This window comes from Entamoeba histolytica, genomic scaffold (genome assembly GCF_000208925.1).
Source record: "Entamoeba histolytica HM-1:IMSS scf_1104750518411 genomic scaffold, whole genome shotgun sequence".
NCBI classification, from domain to species: Eukaryota; Evosea; order Mastigamoebida; family Endamoebidae; genus Entamoeba; species Entamoeba histolytica.
This window is the reverse complement of record NW_001914902.1, coordinates 20,444-44,998: the sequence shown is the minus strand read 5'-3', so window position 1 is coordinate 44,998 and position 24,555 is coordinate 20,444. Positions and strand designations below refer to the sequence as shown.

Sequence of the window (24,555 nt, the reverse complement as noted above, 5' to 3'; positions counted from 1 at the left end):
TTATTTCTTTTATAGCTTTTTTTTAATTCTTACATTGAGGATGAAAAATTCATACTGGAATAGACAGAAATATTTAAGGTAATTTGAAATATTGAGAACAAAAACAAAATGGAATTTTATGTCCTTATTGTTTCATTACTTGTTGTCAGTACGTTAATTTTTGTTATAATTACTAAGAATAAACAACAAATTTTATTTATTAAGAGTTTGAAATATTTTAATATCAATGAACCTGCTATTAGTATTACTGATTACTCTAAAATATATCACGCACAAGCCAATAAATTTAAAGAAGTTCAAAATGAATTTCTTGATGGATATGATGGTTTTATTATCAAATTATTATTGAAGCAATTGCCTCCACAAGTAATTCATAAATCTATGAAATATTTTGAAGAATTTCATCATAAAAATCTTCTAGAGGTTTATGCCTACCAAACAACACCACCTATTTTGATAGAAGGATACTGTCATAGACTTTCTTTGAATGAGTTTGTTCAAACTAATCATCCCAATTTGCATGACCAAATTTTCTATTATGATATTGCACTTGATATTTTAAATGGTCTTAAATATCTACATTCAAATGGAGTTGTTCATGGGAATGTGTCTCCATCGAATGTTCTTGTTACTAATGATTATCAGATGAAATTGTCTGACCCTTCTTTCTCTTGTTTTTCAAGAATGAGTCAATTCTTATTAAATTCATCCCATTTTCAATCCCATATTCCTGGAATGGAATATTGTTCTCCTGAAACACAAAATAAATTCACCACTCCATCTTCTGATGTTTTTTCTTTTGGAATGGTTATGGCATTTGTGCTTCTTAGAAAACCTTTACAAACTATCCTTGGAAGGGATGTTGAAATAAAAAAGAAGCAACATCTGTTAGTTAGTCTTGAATCTCAAGAAATAGAACTAATTGTAAAAGAATGTACAAGTTACGAACCATACAGAAGACCACCAGTGTCATTGTTAATTCAACATATCACGAATTTGAAAATAAATGAATGTCAAGTTTGATTGCTCTTTCTTTTATTCGTATTGTGAGTGATTAATTTAACAACTTTTTTTAAGCATCGTTTAGTTAGTATAATATTTTATATTACTATTTATTAATTGTAAATTGATACTTTAACCTTTTCTTCAAATGGTCAAGGTTATTAGTAATAGTAATTAATACAACAGTTATCAAAAAAGTTGTTTTTTAATATAAAAGTTTATCTAGTCACTACCTTAATTAATATTTCTTATGACTAAGAACTATTTAAAATAAACCCCCCTCAAAAAAAAAACAAAATTAATAAGAGTTGAGAAAGATATTATTAAAACAATATTTAATTAATCACAAGTATCACCTTTGCATAACGATATTTTTTCAATATTATTATATTTACTTTGACAAGTTCTATCAACAGACAATTGATATCCATCCTTACAACTTAGACAATGACTATTTGGAGAGTGACGAATACAATGAATATCTTTAATACAAAGATTAGACCGAGTTAAAGTCAATCCTTCTTTGCAAGATTGACAAGTGAAATTATTCTTAGATTTGATTATCACCACAGCACAATATGGTAATTCATCAAGATAACTTTGTTGGTCAAATATCAGTACTTGACTATTTCCTTTTTGATTGATATGGATTTTAAGTCTTTCTTTTTCATTATCTATCCTAAAAGCAAATACAGATGAATCTTGAATATCTTTTAAATAAATCATTCCATGACCAATGAAAGTAAATGGAATTTTATTTTTATATTGGGTCAAACAAATTTCATTTGTTCCAGTTAGTACTAAAGTATTATTTAATGGATTAAAGAAAAACATACCATCACTATCTCCAAAATTCGTAATAAACCCAAACGATGTTTTAATAACATTTTGAGAAAATAGTCTCATAGAGATAAGACGTAATAAACATAAGTCTTCAAGGTGAATTAATTTTGAAGTGTCAAGTTGGTGGAGAGTAGTATTATGATTAATGTGAAGTAGTGTATGTGATAGGTCATTTGATTGAAGGTACACTTCAGAAGATAAAAATTCAAGAATACATGAAGTATGTTCATCATTGCACGGGCAATGAGGGTAAGCAAAGGCATAATTTCCACTACCTGAATAAGACTTTTGATAAAATGGAGTTGTTAAAATACATTTAACTTCATTAGTAAACGGGACAGAAGAAGGGCAATAACGAATAAGACGTTGTCCAGAAAGAAGATGAATATGACCAGTTGAAAGAGGATAAGGAAAATCATTTGTTTTTATTGTATTAATAGAATTAGCAGTATTGAGGATATAAGACGATTGCATTGAAAGAAGGTCAAAGCATTCAGTGCTGTTATTAATTTGAAGAGACTTAAAGAGTTCGATTCCAATAGCACTCCATGAAACAATTAATGGATAATTTGTTTTTAATTGACTGTTTATAGTAATGCTTTTTTGTATTTGTAATGAATGAAATACATATATTTGAGACTGTGACATCATTTTCAATAAATAACTTACTTGAAAGGGTCGTTGAAGATATAACTGACTTTGGTTAGTTAAAGTTAAATTCGATGTAATAAATAAATGATGGTTATTAGAAGAAAATAGAATTTGACCATCAACCACTGTGTGACCAACTAACCAATCTTTTTCTGAATCATCACTGAAGTCTTTTGTAAATAAATATGTTTTGTTTGAATGCGTTGTTGAACATTGTAGAGATGATGTGTTTGTCTGAGAATTAAATCCATCACTGAATTTATTACCAATTGGGACACAATCAAAAAGTAGTTTACTTTGGCAATCTTTAACAAGAATAAATAAAATAATGAATAACATTATTATTTTGTTTTGATTTATTTGTAAAATATGAGATTCAGTTTCTATCTTATTAATATAAATTATGCTATTTAAAAATAGTTTTATTATATTATTGGTTTGACACACATGATTTGTTTTAATAATTGTAGTTTTATTGAAATGTACAGTATAACAAAGAAAGGTATTTGATTTGAACGATTGTTTTTTAAAAATTGAGTTTTTATAAAATCGTTAGTTTTTTAAAATAATAAAGATAGAAATGGAATTCATCTATTCTTTTAAATTAAAAATTTGTCAAGATTGAAACATGTACTTTTTATGTTTGAATATCTTAAATTTAGTTAAGCATTTAAAAAAGAGAGTTTTGTGATAATTAAAAATTAAATTAACATCAAAAAATCAATAAATTTGATGAGACATTTTTAATAACAAAATAATCAATAGTTTCTTTATGAATAGCATTGTATTTTCTTCAAATAGTATTGAATGAATGACTTGGATGAAGCAATTTTGATTCTTCTAAAAATTTATAATAATCTTATATTCATTGTTATTCTCTAGTATTATTGTATTAGAATCTGTTTATATATTATTTGATTATATTTTAATTATCTTCTTATGATAAACAAAATCTTATTTAAAATTTATATAGAAGTAGATTCGTAATATTATTAATATTATCTTTTTACTCTCAATTTTTTTAGTTAGTAATTGTTTTATATTTTCTATCAATACTAATATATTTTATTGATACTGTTATTATTTGAATAATTACATTTCTTCCTATTCTTAATAAATATGAATATATTTCTTTTGTTTAATAACGACAATAAGATTTTTTCATTTTTGGTAATAAACAATCAAAATATATTCTTTTTGTGTATTATTCCAACTTTAATTATTTCTTATTTTTCAATAACACCTTCTATATTTCTTTGTATCGTTTTTACTTGATAAATTTTTATTTTAATTAAATAAAATGGATAAATTAAGATGATAAATTATATTTCATTTACGAGTGAAAATGAATATATTAAATATATTAAAATTATCACATAAAATAAAAGAAAGCATTAAACAATACATTAAAGTGAAAGTAAGTAATATAATAGAAGGAAGAGTAGAGTGTAATTCAATAATAAAAAACAACATAATTAAAGAATAACTCTATTGAAATTGATGAAGAATATCTTAACACTCTCATCAATAAAGTAAAAGAAATGAAAGTAGAAAAATGTTCAAACATTGATTACTACTGGAAAAGAAAAGAAACTGAAGAATTCATAAGAGAAATTAATAATAGATTGGTATTGTCAGGAAGCAGAATGTAGGATCTGTAAGATGATATGAATATTTCAATGGTTATGCACCTCTATCTCCAAAATAAAATAATAAGAGACAAATTTGATATGAAATAAAAGAAATCCTAAAGAAAATAAATAGACTAGAAGATTTGGTCAATGAAATTGTAGAGAATAAAGTGCATCATAAAATTAAAAGAATATGATGAAGAAGGAATTAAAGTCAAAACATTAGAAAGAATAAAATACCTAAAATATATGATGACAATGATAAAAGAATTAAATTTAATAAGGAAGAAATAGTCAGAATCAATACAAATAAACTAATGTTTGATTCTAATAAGAAAATTAAAATAAGGAAGAAACAAAAAATGAAATATACCCAAATAACGATATTACTTTAGAATATTTGAAATCGTTATATGAAACACATGTGATATTAAATAAAGAAAATTGGAAAATAAAACAAATCACCTCGTGGAATGAAAGATATATCAATTATGATAATGTCATAATAACATTAAATGAATTAAATATAAGTATAATGAAAATTAGTAACTGGAAATATTCATTGACACAACACATAAGTAATAAAACAAATAAAATATAAAGATAAAATATAAATAAGAAATAAAAAGAATAAAATAATTTTAATAAATGATATTATTAATGTATATCACAATAAGAATGGAGTTAAGTAAATAAAGAATAGTATAAAGAATATAGAAAATATGAAATCTGAAAATAAATTGAATAACAAATTGAATCAAATGGAATAATAAATAAAGCATTAGATTAATTAAAGAATTGAAACAGACATTACAAAAGAAGTTAAAATCTTATTTTATTAATTATTTGATTATTTATTCGAATTAATAGTTTTATATTTGTTTTATTAACTTATTATTTATTACCTTTTGTTTTACTCCGTTGTTATTTCTTCTTTTTTATTCTTTATTTATATGATATTAAATGAATTGTCAGTGTTATCTAAATTGTCTGTAAGAAATTTTATAAACACGTTCAAATCATTTTTATATTCTATTCTTTATAAAAATAACTAATCGAAAATCCATGAAAAATCCAATGTCCACTTTTATTAAGTATTTATTTAGAAATTCTTGAGTTTATTGGGACTTGATAGTTTCATCCTATATTTAGTTAAAAACATAGTTAATCCAAGTAATAAGTAATTGTTAGTACAGATGAAACACTTTTAATATCCATTAAAATGTGCTTTTTAATAAGTTATTAGAAATGAGTTTGTTAAACAATTTTATTGAACAATTCATGTATGAGACATAAAATAATAACAGTTTTGTGATTATATGATAAATAAAAGAATAAAATGAACAAAAGTTGCATGAAAAAGAAACAAAAAATAGAAGGTTTGAAAAAGAGTATAACAAATTAGGTTGTTGTAGACAGGAAATAATGAAAAAAAAGATGATATACAAAGTCAAAATAGTCTTGTTAAGTTAGGAAATAGACTTAAAAACATTTTTGGTAAAAATGGAATATAAACAACATATTGTATAAATTGATAAATTACAAATGAAATTGTTTAGAACAGTTCTATTCCAGCATTATTAACCACTATAAATAAATCATATCCTTTGCCGTTTGTTGAAAACTTCTTTTCCAATCCTTTTTTAGGAATGGCAAACATAATAAATCCGCAACTCTTACAAGAATATATCTTTGCACTTTTACCAGAAGATGGTAGTCTAATTAGGTGAATATTTTAATTAAGCAAATAAAATACAAAAAAAAAGAATAAACAAACACATTCATAACGTTCAAAAGATTCTTCATTCCCACAACATTCTTTTGTTTTACTCCAACCCATTTCATAAATATTGCATCATACGATGATTTTTCTTTCATTGTTTCTAAAAAGATTCTACACCCATTATGACGATTAGGACAACATTCTTTACCATCTGCTTCACATCTACAATTTCTAACTAATTCTTCATCAATGGGTTGGGTTAAAACTATATCAACAATTCCACATAAACAATGGAAATGTCTTAATTTATCATTACCACTGAAAATTGATGGAATTGGATTCTTTTCAAAATACTTTAATCCACTTAAAACAGATTCATGAAGTCTAACATATGGACATACTTTTTGAATGTAAAGATAAGACTCATACTCTGATAAGTAATGTTTTTGCATTGTAAATCCAACTAACAAAGCAGCTGGCATATATCCTTTATCTCCACAAATATATACAGCTCTTTTTGATACAACAAATTCCCTTAATACCTCAATAATTCGTGAAAATAATTTAATCATTTCTTCAATTGTTTTTGGAATAGGATAATTCATAGCAGTAAGTGAAAGTGATGTTGGTAATTCTTCTCCAAAATGCATAACATATTTAATTCCTCTTTTATATACTTCTTCATCATTCATTTCTCCACCAAATAGAACATTATTAAAATATTTAAATACTTGTTTAGATTCTTCAAAATCAACAACTTCTATTCCTCTTTTAATATCAATATCTTTCTTTGATTGAATATTTTCTTCTTCAATTTCTTCATATTGTTTTCTTTCCAACATCTTTCTATTCTTTTCCCACTTCTTTGCTTTAAGTAAATCCTTTTTATTATCTTTTTTAAACTTTTCAATTACTTCATCAAATCTTTGTGCTAATGTAGATATTTGTGGTCGTTTCGTTGGATCTCTGTTTAATACAAATTCAAGAAATCCAATTAAATATTCGTTATTTCCAAGTAATTCTTTATTTTCTTCAGTTAATAATTCTTCACTCTTTAATACTCTGAAATAAAATTCTCCAACATCAGCAATTGCAAAAAGCATTTTTGATGTATATAATTCATATAACAAACAGCCTAATGCCCAAATATCACATGATGCATTTACAGGCATTCCTCCTGCTAAATCCATTTTTAACATTTCTGGTGGTTTAATTGATTCTGTTCCACGATGTCTAGTTGTATTTGCTTCTTTATCATTACGATAAACACATGCCTCCCCAAAATCAGCAAGACATAACTTAAATGGTGGAATTTCTGTTTGTGGATTATTGACTGTTTCTAATGATACTCCAGGTAATGGCTCAATTAAGAAATTTTCACATTTAATATCAAAATGAATAATTCGTTGGTTTAAAACTTGACAAACTCGTAATACTTCTTTGTAAATATTTAACAATAAATGAATTCGTGTGTTTGATGTTGATGGTTGTAAATTTCTTCTCCATGATCCTAATGATGCAGAATATTGATACATAACAATATTATAAAACCCTTCATTATATCCATATTCAAATAAATGAGAAACTCTTTCATCTCTGCAATGTCTTTCAAGAATAAGAATTTCATTAAAAATGTCATGAAGAACACTTCTTGCTTTAGGAGATTCAGAAATTTTAATTTGTTTGATGACAACTTTATTCAGTGTTACATCTGATCCATATTTTACCAATGCCTCAGAACATACTCCATACGCACCTTCTCCAATGACTTTAATAATTGAATATTTTGACATATCAAAAAATTGTTGTGATAATAACCTTAATAACTCTTGAATTCCTGGATTTAACGATTCTTGACAGAATAACTGTTTTGCTATTTCTCTATTTGAACTACGATCTAAATGACATGACAAAATAAATAATGCATCTTTCATACCTTTTAAATCTGGAAATTGGTCAGTATATAATGGGTCTAATACTCCATTCTCCATCACTATTAAATTAAACAATAACATTAAAATCTCTTTATGTACATCACTATTAACATAAATTCTTCTTGTTTTTCTCATATTTTCATATGAATGTTCATCAACTTTTACTACTTCAGTGTTTGTTTTTTCAAACATCATCGTATCAAGAATAAGATGTAACTTCCCTGTTTCCTTAAATTTCTGTTCTACTTGTGTCAATAATCCAGTAGAACTATTAGTTGTACTTCCTGATGCAGATGACGTTCCAGTTCCTGAGTTATCAATAGACTTTCTAATAGCTGGAACCATTTTAAGTGGTGGTGGTCGCTTTTTTCGAGCAGGAGGCATACCTTCTTTCTTTATTTCTTCTTTAACTTTTGTATCATTTGGTTTGTCAGTTGAAACAATTCCTTGAGGTTCTTCAATTCTTGTTTCAACTGGCTTTGTGTTATTGGGTGTTGGGTTAATAGACTCTTTCTTCTTCGACTCTTCCTTTAAAATATTGTCTTCAATAACACAAGGTATTAGTGGTGAAACAGAAGCAATATGTGTTGTTGGAACTTTTATTGATTCATTTCTTTCATTTTCTTGACGTCTGTCTGATGTATTTACACAAAACCTCATGTTATCTTTTCTTGGCTTTTTTGATTCAGTTGAGTCTTCATGAACTTCATTCTCTAATCTTCCTAAACTTAATTCAGTTCCAACTTCCAATGAATTTCTAAGACTAGATGCACTAGACCCCATAGGAGAGGGTGAGGTTTGGTTAACTTGAATTGGATTAGTTTTTAGGAAAGAAAGTCTCATAGGGGTTTTACTTCCATAAACATGTTTTTTTAATGGACTACTAGAAAGAGGAGTATCACTTACATTGTCTTTATTGAAATCAATAACTACACCTCCTTTATGAATGTCCGGAGAACTTGAGTTTGAACCAAGTTCAGACATTGAAATATTTCCAACTTTATGTTTTAAATGAGTTTTTGGTGTTTTTATTGTATCATCAACTCGTTTTTCCATTTGTGGAGAAGAACGTGGGGTTTCAACACTTCCTTTACCAGGAATTTCACTTGTTTCTGGTGACTTAAACTCAGAAAAAGAAGTGTGTGTTTGTTTTTTAGAAGTTTCCAACATAATTCGAGGTGATAATTGAGTAATTCCATCCTTTTTAATATCAATTTCTGGTTTTGTTTCAAATTTACGAGGAGAAAGTGGTTTAGTTGGACTAGCGTTTACACAAAGTCTAGGAATATTAACTTTCATATTTTTTCTTCCAGTCATACGTTTTGTTTGTGCTTTTGGTTGTTCTAATTGTTTTTTAGGTTGTTGTTTAAAAGCATCAAAAATCCCAGTTTCTTCTTCATGAGAGTTATTCCAACTCATATTAAATTCTAACATAACTTCGTGTAATAATAATGAGAATAAACCTAGTCTGAAAAAGGTTTGTCTACTAAACTCAGTTTTATGTGCTGCAAGTCCATTTAACATTTTCAAAGCTCCAACTAATACTCTAATATCATCATCAGTCCAAGTATCTTTATAATATATTTTAATGAATAATTTAAATGCAAATCTAATATACTCATTAACAACAGATTTTCTTCTGATAATTGGTGAATTCACACTAAAGAAATATGTAAAAAAAGAGAGTGCAGTAACTTTAGCGTCAACTCCAAATAAAACAGTTTCATCCCTTAAAAATCTAAAAAGAAATCCATTTGGTGGGACGACTAGATTTTCTAAATTTTCTTGAATTGATGTATAATTTTGATTGTTTGGAAGAGATTTTTGATCAAAGACTTGTAACAAACGAACAAGAACTTGAAAATAAAGAATGGCATATTCTCGTTTCTTTCCAAGTAATTTGTTAACATTTTCATGGTAGTTTGATGTTTCTTTATCCCAATCAATAAGATATCTTTTAATACAAGTAATGGCTAATAAACCAATATTATGAGGTGCATACATTAATTGAATTGCATGAACTGAGTGTGTTTCATTTAAACATTTATTATTAAAAATTTTAAAACAACGACCAACTTCTATTAAAAGGTCATATTGAGAGTCTAAATAACATTCTGTTTGTGGACGTTGAAGACATAAAGAAATAGGCATTAAAATTCTTTCTGATAATCCTAATCCAATTGTTTGATATCTAGCTATTTTCATATAAACTCTAAATATTTTTAATAAAATACAAAAAAAATATGCTCGGAGGGATTTAGATTCTTGTATAACATTTTCCCATGATATTAATATACTAACAATAATATTTTCTTGACCTGAAATAAATACATGTTTAAAATATTCTTCAAGATTAATAACAACTGTAGAAAATGTTAGTTTAAATTTTAATGATATACTAGTCACTAAAAGATGACAAATTTGTTTCATTAAATCTCTATTCCTTTCCATAACAATACTCATTCCAATAATTTTCATTAATTCTTTTAACTCTTTTAATTCTTCTTTATATATTTCTTCATCTTCAGTATCTCTAACTATTCTTTTTTGTTTTTGTAGTGTAACACCTGTTTGATCTACTTTAAGAATATAAGGAAGACTTTCATTAAAAAATGCTTGAGCTAATCGTTTAGCCTCTGTTCTTATTTCGTTTTTTGATCCTGATAATTCTTCTGTTAATTGTTGTGAAATCCCTCCTTTAAGAGGTTTACCAAAATGTTTTGGAGTGATAGCACGTTGAAAACTTCTACTTTGTCTTCTTAAGAAAGTATCATCTTCTTGAAACATTGGACTTGAGAAGAAGATAGACTTTCGTTTATTTTGTATTAATGGGTATGACGACTTATCAAGTTCTTGAGAAGAATTTTTTAAATCAGAATTATTTAAGACAATAGTTTTAATTGAAGGGAGAGCTTGTTCATCAAAAAGATATCCCCCAAAGAGAGATTCATGAATTTGATGAAGCTTTTGAGAGAGAGAGGATGATATCTTTTCTTTTGTTAATAGAGATTGAATATCATCTTTATAATTATTTATCAAATGACCTAATAATATATAAACCCATGAACATAATGGATGACACCGGATATGATCAAAAAGTAATTTGAATACTTTAACTTTATCATTTGGTGAACAAGAAAATAGTCTAATAATTAATGCTTCTAATGATTCTTCTACTCTTATATCATGTAATTTACATACAACTTTAATGTAAGAAGATATTGAATCAAGTATAGTATTATGATCAAATTGTTCAGAATAACACAGTTGATTAATTTCTTCTAATAATTGATCAGCTTTATCATTATTATATTGTATTTGAATAATATGTTGTGTAGTGGTTAAATACTTTTTTAATTCACAAATTGATTCTTCAAGAGTATCAAAACGATTAATAATTTCTAAATTTTCATTTATAAATGTTAAAACACCATTTTCTTGATCCAATTCAATTATTTTTAATCCATGAATATTATTACAAAGTAATCGAGGTGTTTTTAAATCGGGGAAAATAATTTTTTGTTGAGAGGAAGAAGAAGAATCATTAAAGTATTTCGTTTTCATAAGAAATTGAATGAACTGTTGATATAAAACAAATTGAGTGAATAAAGTTTTAATATTATTAATTGTTGTGTTTTTAATATCACAATTAATAACAGGTTCCATTTCCTTTTTTTGGGTTTTTGTTTTATAAATTTTTGTTGTAACAAAATCATTTAAAAATGAATAGTGTAATATAAGATGATAATATTTAATTGTCATAATAATTCCTCTATTTTTATAAATAAATAATACTTTTATAATGTTATTTAAATAACAAACTTTGACGGTTCATTTAATGTTGGATGAAGTACCCAAAATAACATTGATGATGGTGGTAATTTTTTCATTGCTTCATTCATATCATTTTTATTAGTTAAAAATAACACTAATGGAACATCATTAGGAGTACTAGAAAGTGGTGATGTGAAACTATATCTAAAACTAAGCCGAGGAGATGTCATTTAGGATGTATTACAAAATAAATTAATTTTTAATTTTATTTTTTTTTAATTTTTTATTTTTAATTTTTTATTTTTAATTCTTTACTAATTTGTTATTATTAATTATTAAAATTTTTATTATTATTTATAGTTTTTACTTTTTTTGTTTTTTTTTTTTTTCATTTCATTTTGTACTTTCTATAAACTAATTTTAAATCTCTTTTAAAATTATTCAAATACTTCTTTAGTATCATTTTGCAAATTTTTTTTTTTATTACATCCTTAAAAAAGAAATTAGTTTTTAGTAATTAAAATAAAGAATATTTTATAAATTCAATTAAAAAATCAATAAACTTTTAAATTTGTATTAATTTAAATACATTCAAAAGCAATAAATTTTGTTATAATAACTTTTGAATTAGATTTTCCAACTAAATTTAAAGAATTAGAGTTATATGTAGAATCAAAAGAAGAATAAACCATAACAGTGTTATTAGAATAAATAGAATAACCTGAGAAAATATCAACTACATTATTATCTTCAGAATCATCATGAAGATGAAGAATACCATTACCAATAAATTTTGTTGGTTCAATAAGATAAGGAGAAGATAAAGAGAATAAAAAATGATTTAAATCATTAGAAATCATTGATTTATCATTTGGAATTATTGAATGAAAAGAACCAAAAACATATCCTTTTTTTGTGAATGCCATTAATAAAATATTTTCTTTTCCTTTTAATAATGTGTTAAATGAACAAGCAGTTAAACCATCAGAATTACTATCATAAATTAATTTAAATGTTTGTTTAGATGTCCATTCTTTTAATGGTTCATAAAATTTATGAAAAAATGATTTTTCTATTATTGGAATTCCAATAAAATATTTTTCATTTTCAATATTTTTCATATCAATTCCTTTTCTTTTGTTTATACTTTTTTCTTTTTGTATTTCTTTTGTTTCTTTCTTAATTTCTAATTCATCTTTTGATTCTTTTTGAATAATAGTATTACTATTTTCTTCTTGAATTATTTTTTGTTTTTCATAACATTTTTCTTGTGTATTTATATTTTTATTATTTAAACTATCAAATGATGTAGTTGTTGATGTAATAGAGTCATTATATCCTTGAAATTCTTTAAAAGGAGTTGATATGAAATAAATATTACCATAATTAAATAAATTAGTAATTCCACCATTCATTATTATTTATTAAATAAATATTTTAAGTTTTTTTTATAAATGAATGGAAGAAAAAAACTAACAATAAAAAATAAAATAATATAAATGGATTGAATCTATTTCTTTAATATAAAATTAATTTTTTGTTCAAATTGAATAATTCCACGATATTGAGTAAGCATTTTTTTTAATATATCTCCAATACTTTTTTTAATAACCTTTTTATTTACTTCATTATTATGACATGAACAATATAAAAATGTAATTATTTTTAATAATATTAATTGATCTTTATGTAATTCTAAAAATGGTCTAATTCTATCTAAAAATCCATTTTCTCTTGTTTGTTCTTTAACTTCTTCACATAATGACATATTCGCTATTGCTCCAAACCCAAGTTTAACTAAATCTTCATCTTCTTTATGTTGTTCAATTGCATATATTATTGCATCTAATGCTCCTAATAAAAATAATTTTTCTCTTGACTCTTTTACTGCTGCTATATTAATTAATGCACTTAATCCTTTACAACATATTTCTAATTCTGTTGTTGCTGATAAAACAACTGTTTCAACAACGCTTTGAGCTACTTTGGTAGCAAATAAAAATTCATGCCACTCTTCTGTCTTAGCAATAGTAACTACAATATTTAATGCTTTCTCTAATACATCTGTATCTTTAAAATTTGATACTATTCTTGTTATTCCTTGTAATACTCCTGATGACACAAGTAATCCAATATCTTTTTGTGTTGACGTAAAATAATTTAATGCAATAAATGTTTTATCAATTAATGATTCAAGTGTATATTCTCCAAGAATACTTGGAATACAATGAAACAATTGGGTTTCAATTAATATTTCTCTTCCATGTTTTGATTTAGCAAATGCAGCAACACAACCCATTGCTCTTGCTCCAATAACAGTATTTTTATATTTTTCAATAACATCAACTGATAATAAAATATAATGATCACATAATAAATCTGCAGCATCTGGATCAACAATAATATTCATTAATAATGCACATCCTTTTTCAACTAATTCATCTTGTCCACTTAATAATATTCTGTCTAAAGCTTCTTCTAAATTCCATTCTAATAAATAAAGTGAAAATGATGCATTAACTGACATATTAATAGCTAATGTTAATACTATTATTGTATTTTCAAATGATTTATTTGCTGCAAATAATGCTTTAATACATATTTCTGCTAATATGGAAACAATTTCCCCATTTTCTGGTAAACCTTTATATATCATTGAAACAACTTCAAATCCTGCTTTAAGACATCCTGGATCTACTACTGTTTTTAATAAACTTTTTGCAAATAAAACAAACCAAGATGGATCATACGATAATTGTTTTACTGCACTATCATCATATAATAATGATGCAATATAACCATAAAGATTTCTTGCTGTTTGTTCTGAAAGATCGCTCATTAATGATTCTACAACCCAACGAACACCCCCTTTTTCAATTGTTTCTGCTTTTCTTTTTTCATCATCACAAACAAAATTCATTATTAATGCTACTGCATTAGCTACATCTGTTGTAGGAATTCTTTTAACACATGGAATAATATATTCAATAGGATAATTTTTATATCTAAATAATTGAATATATAAACTTACTAAATCACTTTCAGTCCTGTTTGAAACTACATCACATACAACTGTTAAATAATTATCTGATGGAGAAATTAATAAAACATTTGCTAATCGTTTTAAAACATCAATAGATGAATTAAATTGAATTTGTGAAAAGAATGGAACTGTTTCAAAATCAAAGCATTGAAAAATATAATACAATCCATCTAATAACCAACATAACATTTCTTCATTTTTGATATCAATTATATTCATAATACTAATTATACGTTTTGCATATTCTTCATTAAGTAATTCATATTTACTCAACTTTTCTATTAAATATGAACACATTAACCCAAATCTTTTGTGATTGTTTTCTATCATTGTTATTAAGATTTCAACATCTATTAAATCACTTGTTTGATCACACAACACTGATGTAACTGCTTCTATTAATTCATTAGATGATCTGTATTTAATAATTGGCCATAATAATTCCATTAATTCTCGTTTTTTATTATCATCAACTTTCATTTGTTCAACATAATAAACAACATCTTGATGAAGTAATTCGTTAGTAGGGTCATTATTAATTTCTGTTACAAGTTGTTCAAAGGGAAAAGGTGGGTTCATTTTAGTTAGAGTTTACCAAACTAAAATTTTTTCTTTTTTTCCTTCCTTTTTTAGTTTATGGATAATATTTTTAGAAAAGTTTTTGCATTTAAAAAAAAAAAAAGAAAAAAACGTTTAATAAAAATAGAATAGTTTTATTATAGTATATTATAATAAAATACTATTACATATAATAAAAGAATTATAAAAAAATAATAAAAAGAATTGTTTTAAAAAGACTCAACAAAACGTAAATTAGAAGCGACAAAGAACAATTCCAATATTATCAGGATGTTGTCCAGATATACAACTAACACAAGCAATATCTTTAACTAAACCAGATAATTCACTTGTTCTATAAACTCTTCTATTTGAATGTAATATATCATGAATTTTTAAATTAGAAATTTCATCCCAAACTCCATCAGTTGCAACAACTAAATACTCTTCATCATCTCTTCTATCAAAACAAGTAATGTCAGGTACATGTGTAATAATAGGTTTATTTTTTACATCACCAACAGAACGAGCAACAAGTAATCCACAAACTCTAAGATTTTCAGATACAAAACCTCCTTGTGAACGAATTCTCATTTGTTCTATTCTATCACTTGTTTTATGTTCTGGAGCTAATTGAACAACTCCAGATGAAGTAATATAAACAGCACGACAATCTCCACATTGTGCAGTATAAATTTTAGTAGGAGTCATAAATATTACTGTTGCAACAGCACCATCAGTAACATTAGGATCATTTGCAAATTCATTTTGAATAGTATCAAATGATTGATATAAAGCATCTATAATATTTAATGCTCCAGAATCTCTTGATAACATTTCATAAAATATTTCTGGAAATCTAATAGAAAACTTATAAGAAACATATTTTCCAGAATGTCCATCAATTCCAGCAAATAAATAATGTTCTGGTGCTGCGAAATGAGGAATACAAATTAAAGAATCTTGCATTTCATCTCTATCAGCACACATTTGTGCAGTTGCACAAGTAGTAGGGATTGACCTAAACTTAAGGTTATGATAAAATCTAGATAAAAATGGGAATTTTTGAAGACGAATACAACCATTAATAAGAACAGTTGTAGAAGGATTATGATTTGGTAATTTAATTAAATCATTAAAAGATAAATCTAATAAAGCAAGATTTTTAAAGTCATTAACATCAATAAATGATTGAAGAGAATTATAAGATAAATCAAGATAAATTAATGAAGTACAACCATTAAAATTATGAGGAATTGATAAATAATTATTACTTAAATTTAATTGTTCTAAATGAGATAAATTAATAATAGAAGTACAAGAAGTTAAGAAACAATTAGAAATATCTAAAGTTTGAAGATTAATAAGAGAAGATAATAAAGGAATTGATTCAAAATAATTAGAAGAAATATATAATTTAGATAAATGAGATAAATTTAAAAGAACATTAGGAAATAAAGTAAATTTATTTTCAGAACAATGTAAAGTAGTTAATGAAATTAAATTTGAAAATTCATTTGGTAATAATGAAATATTATTTCCAGTAATATATAAAGTTTTTAATTGAGTTAATCCACCGATTTGAGAAGGAATTACATTTAATTTATTAAAAGAAATATCTAAAAATGTTAATGAAGAGAATTTATTCAAATCCATATCAAAAGAAGATAATTTATTAAATCCAATACTTAAATAATTTAATCTAGACATATCTGGTTTATTTGGTAATGAAGTAATTTTATTATTACTTAAATCTAAAACACATAATTTTGAATTAAAATAAATTGAAGAATCAATAAAACTAATTTCATTATTTCTAGCTAATAATTTTTGAATAGAACATCCTTTTTCAATTATTAATGTTGTTAATTTATTATTTGAACAATTACAACTTATCATTTTTTCTGATGTTAATGTTAATGTTTTAAATAAATTATTTGATACATCAAGTGTTTCTAAATTCTTTAATATTGAATAATTATCAAATAATACATCTACTCCTACTTTTGAATAATTTAATTCTTTTAATGTTGTTATTGGATTAAATATTAAATTTTGTGTTCCATTTACATTTAATTTTCTAATTCTCATTACTTCAAAATTGGGTGGAACATTATTAATTGGATTATTAGCTAATTGTAAATATGTTAATGAAGTAAGAATTGAAAAATTTTTTGGTAATGATTTTATTTTATTATTTCTAAGATCACAACTTTTAAGTGAACTTAAAATTGTAATATCATCTGGTAATAATTCAATATTATTAAATGACGCATTGATTCTTTCTAAATTTGGACAATTTAAATTTGGAAATGACGTTAAATCATTTTGTGAAATATCTAAAAATGTTAATCGTGTTGAACTAAAATTTAATGTTGTAAAGAAATTAGCTGAAAGATCTAATCGTTGAATATTAAGATTAAAATTAAATTCATGTAATTTATTTGCACATGCTTCAAATGATGTTAATTGTGTTAATTCAGTAATTTTATTATTAATTTCTTCTATTTTATTTTGATTTAAACAAATATATTCTAATCCTGTTAATGAAAATAAATAATCATTTACTTCTCTTAACTTATTACTTGCAAATGATATTTTCTTTAATGAACTAAATAATTGAATGGTTTCAGGTATTTCTTCAAATTCATTATTCCCAAAATTTAATTCTCCTACATTTATATAAATACTTTGTGTTCTACATAATTCTTCGGGAATAACTTTAAGGTGTTGATCTATCTTTTTAACTATTGCCATTCTTTCTTTTTCTTTTTTTTTAAGTTTCTTTTTTCTTTTTTTTTAAGTTTCTTTTTTCTTTTTAAGTTTTTTTGTTTAAAGAGTTTCAAAAAACAAATTTTTTTTTGTAATATATAACAAAATAAAAAAAACATTTTAATTACTTTCCCATTAACATTATATTTAAATGAGAATTTGTTTTTAATTCAATAAACTTTGTTGAAAATTCATCAAAAGTTATTTCATTCGACATAAGTTTAGAAATAAGTTCAGAACAATTTTGATTAATTTGTTTATTTTGTTGTTGTAATAAACTTTTTAAATAAGTAGATGATTTTTGTTTTTCAATTTCCTCTTTTTTTTGAACCAACTCATTTTTTTGAACTTTGAGTTGTTCCAATTGATTTTTTAATTCAGTTATTTCAGGATTTTCAGGTGTTTGCATTTAACTTCCTTTAATACTTTTTTAAGATTGTTCTCATTTCATATATTGTTTTTAATCCTCATTCTTCATAGTTTATTAAATAATAAAAATATTAAATAATATAAAGTATATTAAAAAAAAAAGAGTTATAAATTTATTTTGTTTGAATGTTTTGAGATAAATCCATTTCTCCAAGTAGATGATAACAATTAGAACATATTTCTATTTTTTCTTGATCATTTGTTGTAGCGTATTCCAATAAAAAATTTTCTAATAATGTATGAATAGTATTTTCAATATCAGTAAAACTTCCTAAAAGATTAAATAAATTTCAAAGATTTCTTTATTAAGAAAAAAAAAAAACAAACGTGATATTTTTTCTGCACATTCTGCTTCATTATGACAATGAATAAGATATTTTAACATTTCTAATTGATAACATGCTGTTTCTACTTGTTCTACACTTTTAGGTTGAATAAGATTATTTTTAAGTCTTTTATAACAATTCATTATTTGCATTTCAATTTTTTGTTTTTCCATTTCTTCTTCATGAACTTGTTTTTGAGTTAATTCATTAACTACTTCTTCAATTTCTAATTTAATTAATTTAATTTTATCTGAAGTTTGTTTTTCAAGTACTTTCATTGGATATTTGATTTCATTTGTAACTTCTTTAATTTCAGATAATGTTTTTGAGAGAAATACAAGATCTTCAAACCTTGTATTAATAAGTTCAATTAATGCATTAGAATTTTTGTTTTTATACTCTTGTAATTCATTGGCAATACCATCTATGTCTCCATCACTTTCACATTTTCCAATACATTCCCAAACGTCAAATTCATTGTAGTCAGTAATATATTTGAGTATTTGTTCTCGGGATGTTGTTGTCATTCTGACTTTTGGAGTTTCAATAGAATTTACTATTCATTTCTAGTAAATATTATTATAAATATAAATTATTTTATACTAAAGAAAAAGAAGAATGAAATCTTGAAAAAAGGAGTAAAAAAACAAAACATATATTGATGGGAGATACATCATTTGATAAACTCAATCAACTCCTAAATGAAAAGAAAAAAGAAAGGATTTGGCTTGAGAAAGAACTCCAAAACCTTAAACTTGTTAACGAATCAATTACATATGAAACAATACTCAATGAAGATAAAAACTTAAAAACTAGCTTAGATAAAATACAAGAAATAGAAAAAAAAGTGAACCAATTATCTTTTCAACGATTAATACTTCCAAGTGAAATTAAAAATAATTACCTACCCTTATTTGATTCAATTCAACATATTCAAAAACCATTTCTTATTACTCAACCACTTATTAGAACAAGTACACCTTCTGAAAGTGAAGTGTCTGAATCAAGTGAATTATGTATTAAACCAATAAATGGTTATATTCCACCAAGTCAACGTATTTCAATTCACTTTGGTAAAATTGAAAAAGAACAAAAAGAATTTACAACTCAAGTTATAGAATTTGATAAATCACCAGAATTAGATAGAAACTTTGATATATTAAAAGAAAAAATGAAACATAAACATTATCGTTGTTTTTATAATTCATCATTAGATGGATTATATAGTGCTAAAATTAATTCAAGTTTAAGAAATGTAAAAAATGCAATGTTTATGATAACGTCAACAGATGGATTTGTATTTGGTGTATTTTCATCATCTTTTCAATCATCAAAACATTCATATGGATCTCATGATTCTGATGGATTTGTATTTACATTATTGAACCCACTTCATTTAGAACCAGTAATTTCATTTAACTCAAGTGATAATATGATTACTTTACCGTTGTTAAAACGAAAAGATGAGATTTTTTCTATTCCAGACTTCCTTTGGATAACTAAACAAAAATGTTGGATTGAAGTTGATGACTTTTGTGCTGTATATTCATTACCACCTTTTTGTGATAATCAAAGTTTTAGTAATATTTTTACTCCATTAAATGATAACAATGAATTTTTTTTGGACAGCATCTATGGCTTGGAATGGTTTGATGATTGATTTTTCTTATGATTTTTAACTTTTTTACTGTTTTTTTCTAAAATCAAAGACTAAAAATAAATCATCAGATGAAAATAAACTTTTTCTGACTTCTAATATTAGACTATGAAATTCTTGATAGAAGCAAGAAGATCTAAAATAAAAAAAAAAAATTCGAATAGAAACCTCAAAAAGTACTTCAATTTTACATACTATTCAATATCCAATCACCAAAAAAATGAAAATAAAAAATCACAGTAATTAAATAACACATAAATAAAAGTAAAAATGAAAGAATTCAATTAACAATAAGAAACAACATCATATGGACAGAAAAAACATCCTTCTTTTTTAACTATAAAACACTTTTGGTTTTCTTTAAGATGAGATTTAAGAATTTTAATTAATAGAGCAAAACACTTTTCACGTTTTTTAGCAACATAATTATCAGTTAAATTATGTTTGGTTCTTGACAAATGATTAGCAAAAAGATTTATCCAGAACGCATACTCTTCTTCATTTTCAATAAAATACCATTTTTGAGTCATTTTCTCTACTTCTGTTTGCATGATGTGTACATATTTCAGTTTTCAGTTCAGCTTTTCTACGTCAAAGATTTTTTTTTTTTTTGAATTTTCTTGGTGATGAGTATTGTTTCGAGCTCGCTTCATTAAAAAACTATTTTAATAAGAACTGAAATTTATAAATCTATAAATTATTTATAAAACAAAATATGAAAATTCTAACAAACAAAATAACACAATTTATAAAAAGAAAAAAAAAAAAAGAACTTAAAACAAATTTTTTAGTTAAATGTCATTTTTAACTTTGTTCAATACATCAAAAATTAAAGGAACAAATGGACTTTATAATTTAGGTAATACATGTTATATGAATGCTGTAATACAATGCATTGCACATACCAAACAATTTTTAGAATATTCATTACAATATCAATTAAAAGTTTATATAAATGAAAATAACACAAAATGTTCATTAATAGAAAATGTTACCGAATCTTTAATAAAAACAATTCAAACATTATACACTCGTAAAGAATCAATTTATCCTCAATATTTTTTTACTACATTTGGTATTTATAACCAACAATTTTCTGATAAAAAACAAAAAGATGCTGCAGAATTTTTGTTATTATTACTTGATGTTATGGACAATGATCTTCGAGGTACAAGTATTATTCAACCACCACCTATAATACATAATGAAGTTTATTATAAAGATTATATTGAATATATTAAAAATAATAAATCAATTATTACTCAAATGACAACTGGAATAGTTGTAAGTAATTTTTGTTGTGAAATTTGTGGAATATCTTCAACTCATTCTGAACCATTTTCATTGTTACAATTACCAATTATTAAAAATCTTTCATTTTTTAAAAAAGTTAACTTTAAAAATTATTCTGAATTAAAAGAATTAAAATATATAACAATTTATGATTGTTTAATTGGTTATTTATACTCTTTTCAAACATGTGTTAATTGTAATCATACACAAATTCATAATAAAGAATTCGTTGTAACACCTCCAATTCTTATTATTCAAATTCTTCGATTTGAACAACATTCAAATAACACACAAAAAGATCAAACTACAATTCTTTTCCCTTTAAATGATTTTGTTATTGGAGTAACAAAATATCAATTATATGCAACTATTGATCATACAGGTTCAATTAATCATGGTCATTTTACTGCTAATTGTAAAATAAATAATTTATGGTATCATTTTGACGATGAAACAGTAAAACCTCTTAATAAGATAGATATTGTTTCAAAAAAGTCATATATATTGTTTTATGAAAGAATTTAACTTTTAACTACCTAAAGTACTATTAGTAAACAATTTACTTTCAAAACATTTTACCAAAAAAGAAATAATTATTTACTCTTTTTCTTTTCTATCTTCTTTCGTTTTTGTTTACACCTTTTCCTTTTAAATTATAATATCCTCTCTTTCTATCTTTTTAATTTTAAAATAATTATTAAAATAATAAATAAAAAGAAAAGGTGAGAAAAGAAATATCAAAATTATTTGAGATTATCAGCAAGCCAATCAAGACCCTCATAAAGTCCATCACCATTAGTTGCACATGATGTTTGACAATACCATTTACGATTCTTAATTGTTTGTAATCCAAGTTTTTCTGTAACTTCAGAAATAGACATAGCTTGTGGTAAATCATGTTTATTAGCAAAAACAAGCAAAATAGCATTTCTCATCTCATCTTCATTTAACATTTTCATTAATTCTTCACGTGCTTCTCCAATACGGTCTCTATCATTAGAATCAACTACAAAAATAATTGCTTGAGTATTTTGATAATAATGTCTCCATAATGGTCTAATTTTATCTTGTCCTCCTACATCCCAAACAGTAAAGGAAATATTCTTATATTCAACAGTTTCTACATTAAATCCAATAGTTGGAATAGTAGTGACAATTTCTCCAAGTTTTAACTTATAAAGAATTGAAGTTTTACCGGCAGCATCAAGTCCTACCATCAAAATTCTCATTTCTTTCTTTCCAAGTAATTTACTTAACCAACTTCCCATACTGTTTTTTTGGTTTTAATAAGTTCTAAGTTCTTTCTTTTTTTAAGTTACACTAAAAACCCTAATTTCCCGATTTGATAGACGTTCTAGTTCCAATTTCCTTTATCGAAATTTCTCGAATGAAGCTTCTTTTTATTCACTTTTTTTTCTTTTATTCTTTAACAACGAGATAATAAATATTGTTTTATTTATTTATAATATATTTATTTAATGAAAGAATCAACAAAAAAGAAAACTTCTTTTATTTAAATAATCAAATTTAAAAGAATATATAATATCTTTCTTCCCTTTTATTTAAAAAAGCCAATTCTATATAATTGATATAAAAATCAATCAAATTACTTGTCTTTAATAATTTTTTGACTAACCTTTTGAATTACCTTTTTATTTTATTGTTTTGAATGTATTTTTTTTGTTGGTTTCTTTTCTTGTTTTTGTTTTGCTAATTTTCCCATATTTGCTTTAACTCTTTCTTTATAAACTCTTTTTCTTTCTTTTTTCATTTCTAATGCTTTAGTAATTCTTTCAGCTTTCTTTTGTTTGATTTTGTCATAATTTTTATAACATGGTTCAACTCTAATTTGTCTTCCTTTAACTTTTTCTCCAACCATATTAAGTCCTTTTTGTACATCTTCCTTATTTGTAAATGTAACAAAACCAATACCTCTTCCCATACCTGATTTAGACTCTCTAACAATTTTAACACGTTCTATTTCTCCAGCTTTGCTAAAGAGTTTTCTTAATTGTTCTTCTTCCATTTTAAATGGTAAATTACCAACAAATATTGTTTGTCGAATATTTCTTTTCTTTCCTTTATTAACTTCCCAATCAGCTCTTAAATGATATCCTAAAAATTCTTTTCCATCAATTTCTTTAGCAGCTTTTTCTGCATCTTCTGGAGTAGTATAAACAGCATAACAATTTTGTGTTTTTCTTACTTTTGTATCATATTCTTTCTTTAAGAAATGGACTTTCTTTGATTTTTCATCCTGAATAAATGCACCACCACGAAATCTATATGACTCTAATTTACCAAACTGTTTTAAAAATTTTTTCATTTGAGCTGGTTTAACTTTAATATTAACATTTGCAATAAATACAGTTCTTTCTGCTTCTTTAGAGTGAGTTATCAAACTTAACTCTTTTCTTTCTTTTTTACTTTTATATTTTGGTTTTTCATCCTCCTCTGATGAGTCTTCTTTATCACTTTCTTTTTGTGGAACACCTCCTAAAACAATATCTTTTGCATCAATATCTTCTTCAATATCTTCTTCTGATTTTGACTCTAATTCTTCCCCTTCATCTTCTTCTTCATTACTTATATCTTCATCTTCTTCATTTTCATTATCATTTTCATCATCTTCTTCTTCATCTTCTTCTTCATTTTCATCATCATCATCTTCATTACTTATATCTTCTTCATTTTCATTATCATCTTCATTACTTATATCTTCTTCTTCACTAATTCCTTCCTCTGTTGAAACTTCTTCTTTATCAATATTTTCATCTTCACTTTCTTCTTCCATTGGAACACCATTCATTTCTGTTTCTTCATCTTCATCACTAATGTTTTCTTGATTGTTATTTGTATTTTTAACAACGGAAGAAAATGCAGTATTATCCCACAAAGACATAATAGACTGTTTTTCAG

General features: G+C 24.6%; 11 protein-coding genes across 11 annotated transcripts, besides 1 other annotated feature; 3 read left to right on the top strand and 8 right to left on the bottom strand.

Annotated features, from left to right (window-relative positions):
* Positions 1–108: 108 nt before the first annotated feature.
* Positions 109–1,023, top strand: EHI_137810 (protein kinase domain containing protein; the record flags this gene model as incomplete). The annotated part of the gene is made up of 1 exon (XM_648961.2): positions 109–1,023. The coding sequence occupies one exon, from the start codon at positions 109–111 to the stop codon at positions 1,021–1,023; it is 915 nt and encodes a 304-aa protein (XP_654053.2).
* A 318-nt stretch (positions 1,024–1,341) lies between these two features.
* On the bottom strand, positions 1,342–2,835 carry EHI_137800 (uncharacterized protein; the record flags this gene model as incomplete). Its single annotated transcript, XM_648960.2, has 1 exon — positions 1,342–2,835. The coding sequence occupies one exon, from the start codon at positions 2,833–2,835 to the stop codon at positions 1,342–1,344; it is 1,494 nt and encodes a 497-aa protein (XP_654052.2).
* A 954-nt stretch (positions 2,836–3,789) lies between these two features.
* Positions 3,790–4,683: a repeat region.
* A 999-nt stretch (positions 4,684–5,682) lies between these two features.
* Positions 5,683–11,788, bottom strand: EHI_137790 (uncharacterized protein; the record flags this gene model as incomplete). Its single annotated transcript, XM_648958.2, has 3 exons — positions 5,683–5,845; positions 5,905–11,556; positions 11,607–11,788. 3 exons carry the CDS (start codon positions 11,786–11,788, stop codon positions 5,683–5,685), a joined length of 5,997 nt encoding a protein of 1,998 aa, XP_654050.2.
* A 351-nt stretch (positions 11,789–12,139) lies between these two features.
* EHI_137780 (uncharacterized protein) lies at positions 12,140–12,973 on the bottom strand (the record flags this gene model as incomplete). The annotated part of the gene is made up of 1 exon (XM_648957.1): positions 12,140–12,973. The coding sequence occupies one exon, from the start codon at positions 12,971–12,973 to the stop codon at positions 12,140–12,142; it is 834 nt and encodes a 277-aa protein (XP_654049.1).
* Positions 12,974–13,068: 95 nt separating this feature from the next.
* On the bottom strand, positions 13,069–15,180 carry EHI_137770 (uncharacterized protein; the record flags this gene model as incomplete). The annotated part of the gene is made up of 1 exon (XM_648956.1): positions 13,069–15,180. One exon carries the CDS (start codon positions 15,178–15,180, stop codon positions 13,069–13,071), a length of 2,112 nt encoding a protein of 703 aa, XP_654048.1.
* Positions 15,181–15,414: 234 nt separating this feature from the next.
* EHI_137760 (leucine rich repeat / protein phosphatase 2C domain containing protein) lies at positions 15,415–17,916 on the bottom strand (the record flags this gene model as incomplete). The annotated part of the gene is made up of 1 exon (XM_648955.1): positions 15,415–17,916. The coding sequence occupies one exon, from the start codon at positions 17,914–17,916 to the stop codon at positions 15,415–15,417; it is 2,502 nt and encodes an 833-aa protein (XP_654047.1).
* Positions 17,917–18,473: 557 nt separating this feature from the next.
* EHI_137750 (uncharacterized protein) lies at positions 18,474–19,213 on the bottom strand (the record flags this gene model as incomplete). Its single annotated transcript, XM_648953.1, has 2 exons — positions 18,474–18,631; positions 18,688–19,213. 2 exons carry the CDS (start codon positions 19,211–19,213, stop codon positions 18,474–18,476), a joined length of 684 nt encoding a protein of 227 aa, XP_654045.1.
* Positions 19,214–19,347: 134 nt separating this feature from the next.
* Positions 19,348–20,346, top strand: EHI_137740 (uncharacterized protein; the record flags this gene model as incomplete). Its single annotated transcript, XM_648952.1, has 1 exon — positions 19,348–20,346. The coding sequence occupies one exon, from the start codon at positions 19,348–19,350 to the stop codon at positions 20,344–20,346; it is 999 nt and encodes a 332-aa protein (XP_654044.1).
* Positions 20,347–21,138: 792 nt separating this feature from the next.
* On the top strand, positions 21,139–22,161 carry EHI_137730 (ubiquitin carboxyl-terminal hydrolase, putative; the record flags this gene model as incomplete). Its single annotated transcript, XM_648950.1, has 1 exon — positions 21,139–22,161. The coding sequence occupies one exon, from the start codon at positions 21,139–21,141 to the stop codon at positions 22,159–22,161; it is 1,023 nt and encodes a 340-aa protein (XP_654042.1).
* A 198-nt stretch (positions 22,162–22,359) lies between these two features.
* On the bottom strand, positions 22,360–22,904 carry EHI_137720 (ADP-ribosylation factor, putative; the record flags this gene model as incomplete). The annotated part of the gene is made up of 1 exon (XM_651585.2): positions 22,360–22,904. One exon carries the CDS (start codon positions 22,902–22,904, stop codon positions 22,380–22,382), a length of 525 nt encoding a protein of 174 aa, XP_656677.1. The 3' UTR covers positions 22,360–22,379.
* A 389-nt stretch (positions 22,905–23,293) lies between these two features.
* EHI_137710 (RNA recognition motif domain containing protein) lies at positions 23,294–24,538 on the bottom strand (the record flags this gene model as incomplete). Its single annotated transcript, XM_648948.1, has 1 exon — positions 23,294–24,538. One exon carries the CDS (start codon positions 24,536–24,538, stop codon positions 23,294–23,296), a length of 1,245 nt encoding a protein of 414 aa, XP_654040.1.
* Positions 24,539–24,555: the final 17 nt, after the last annotated feature.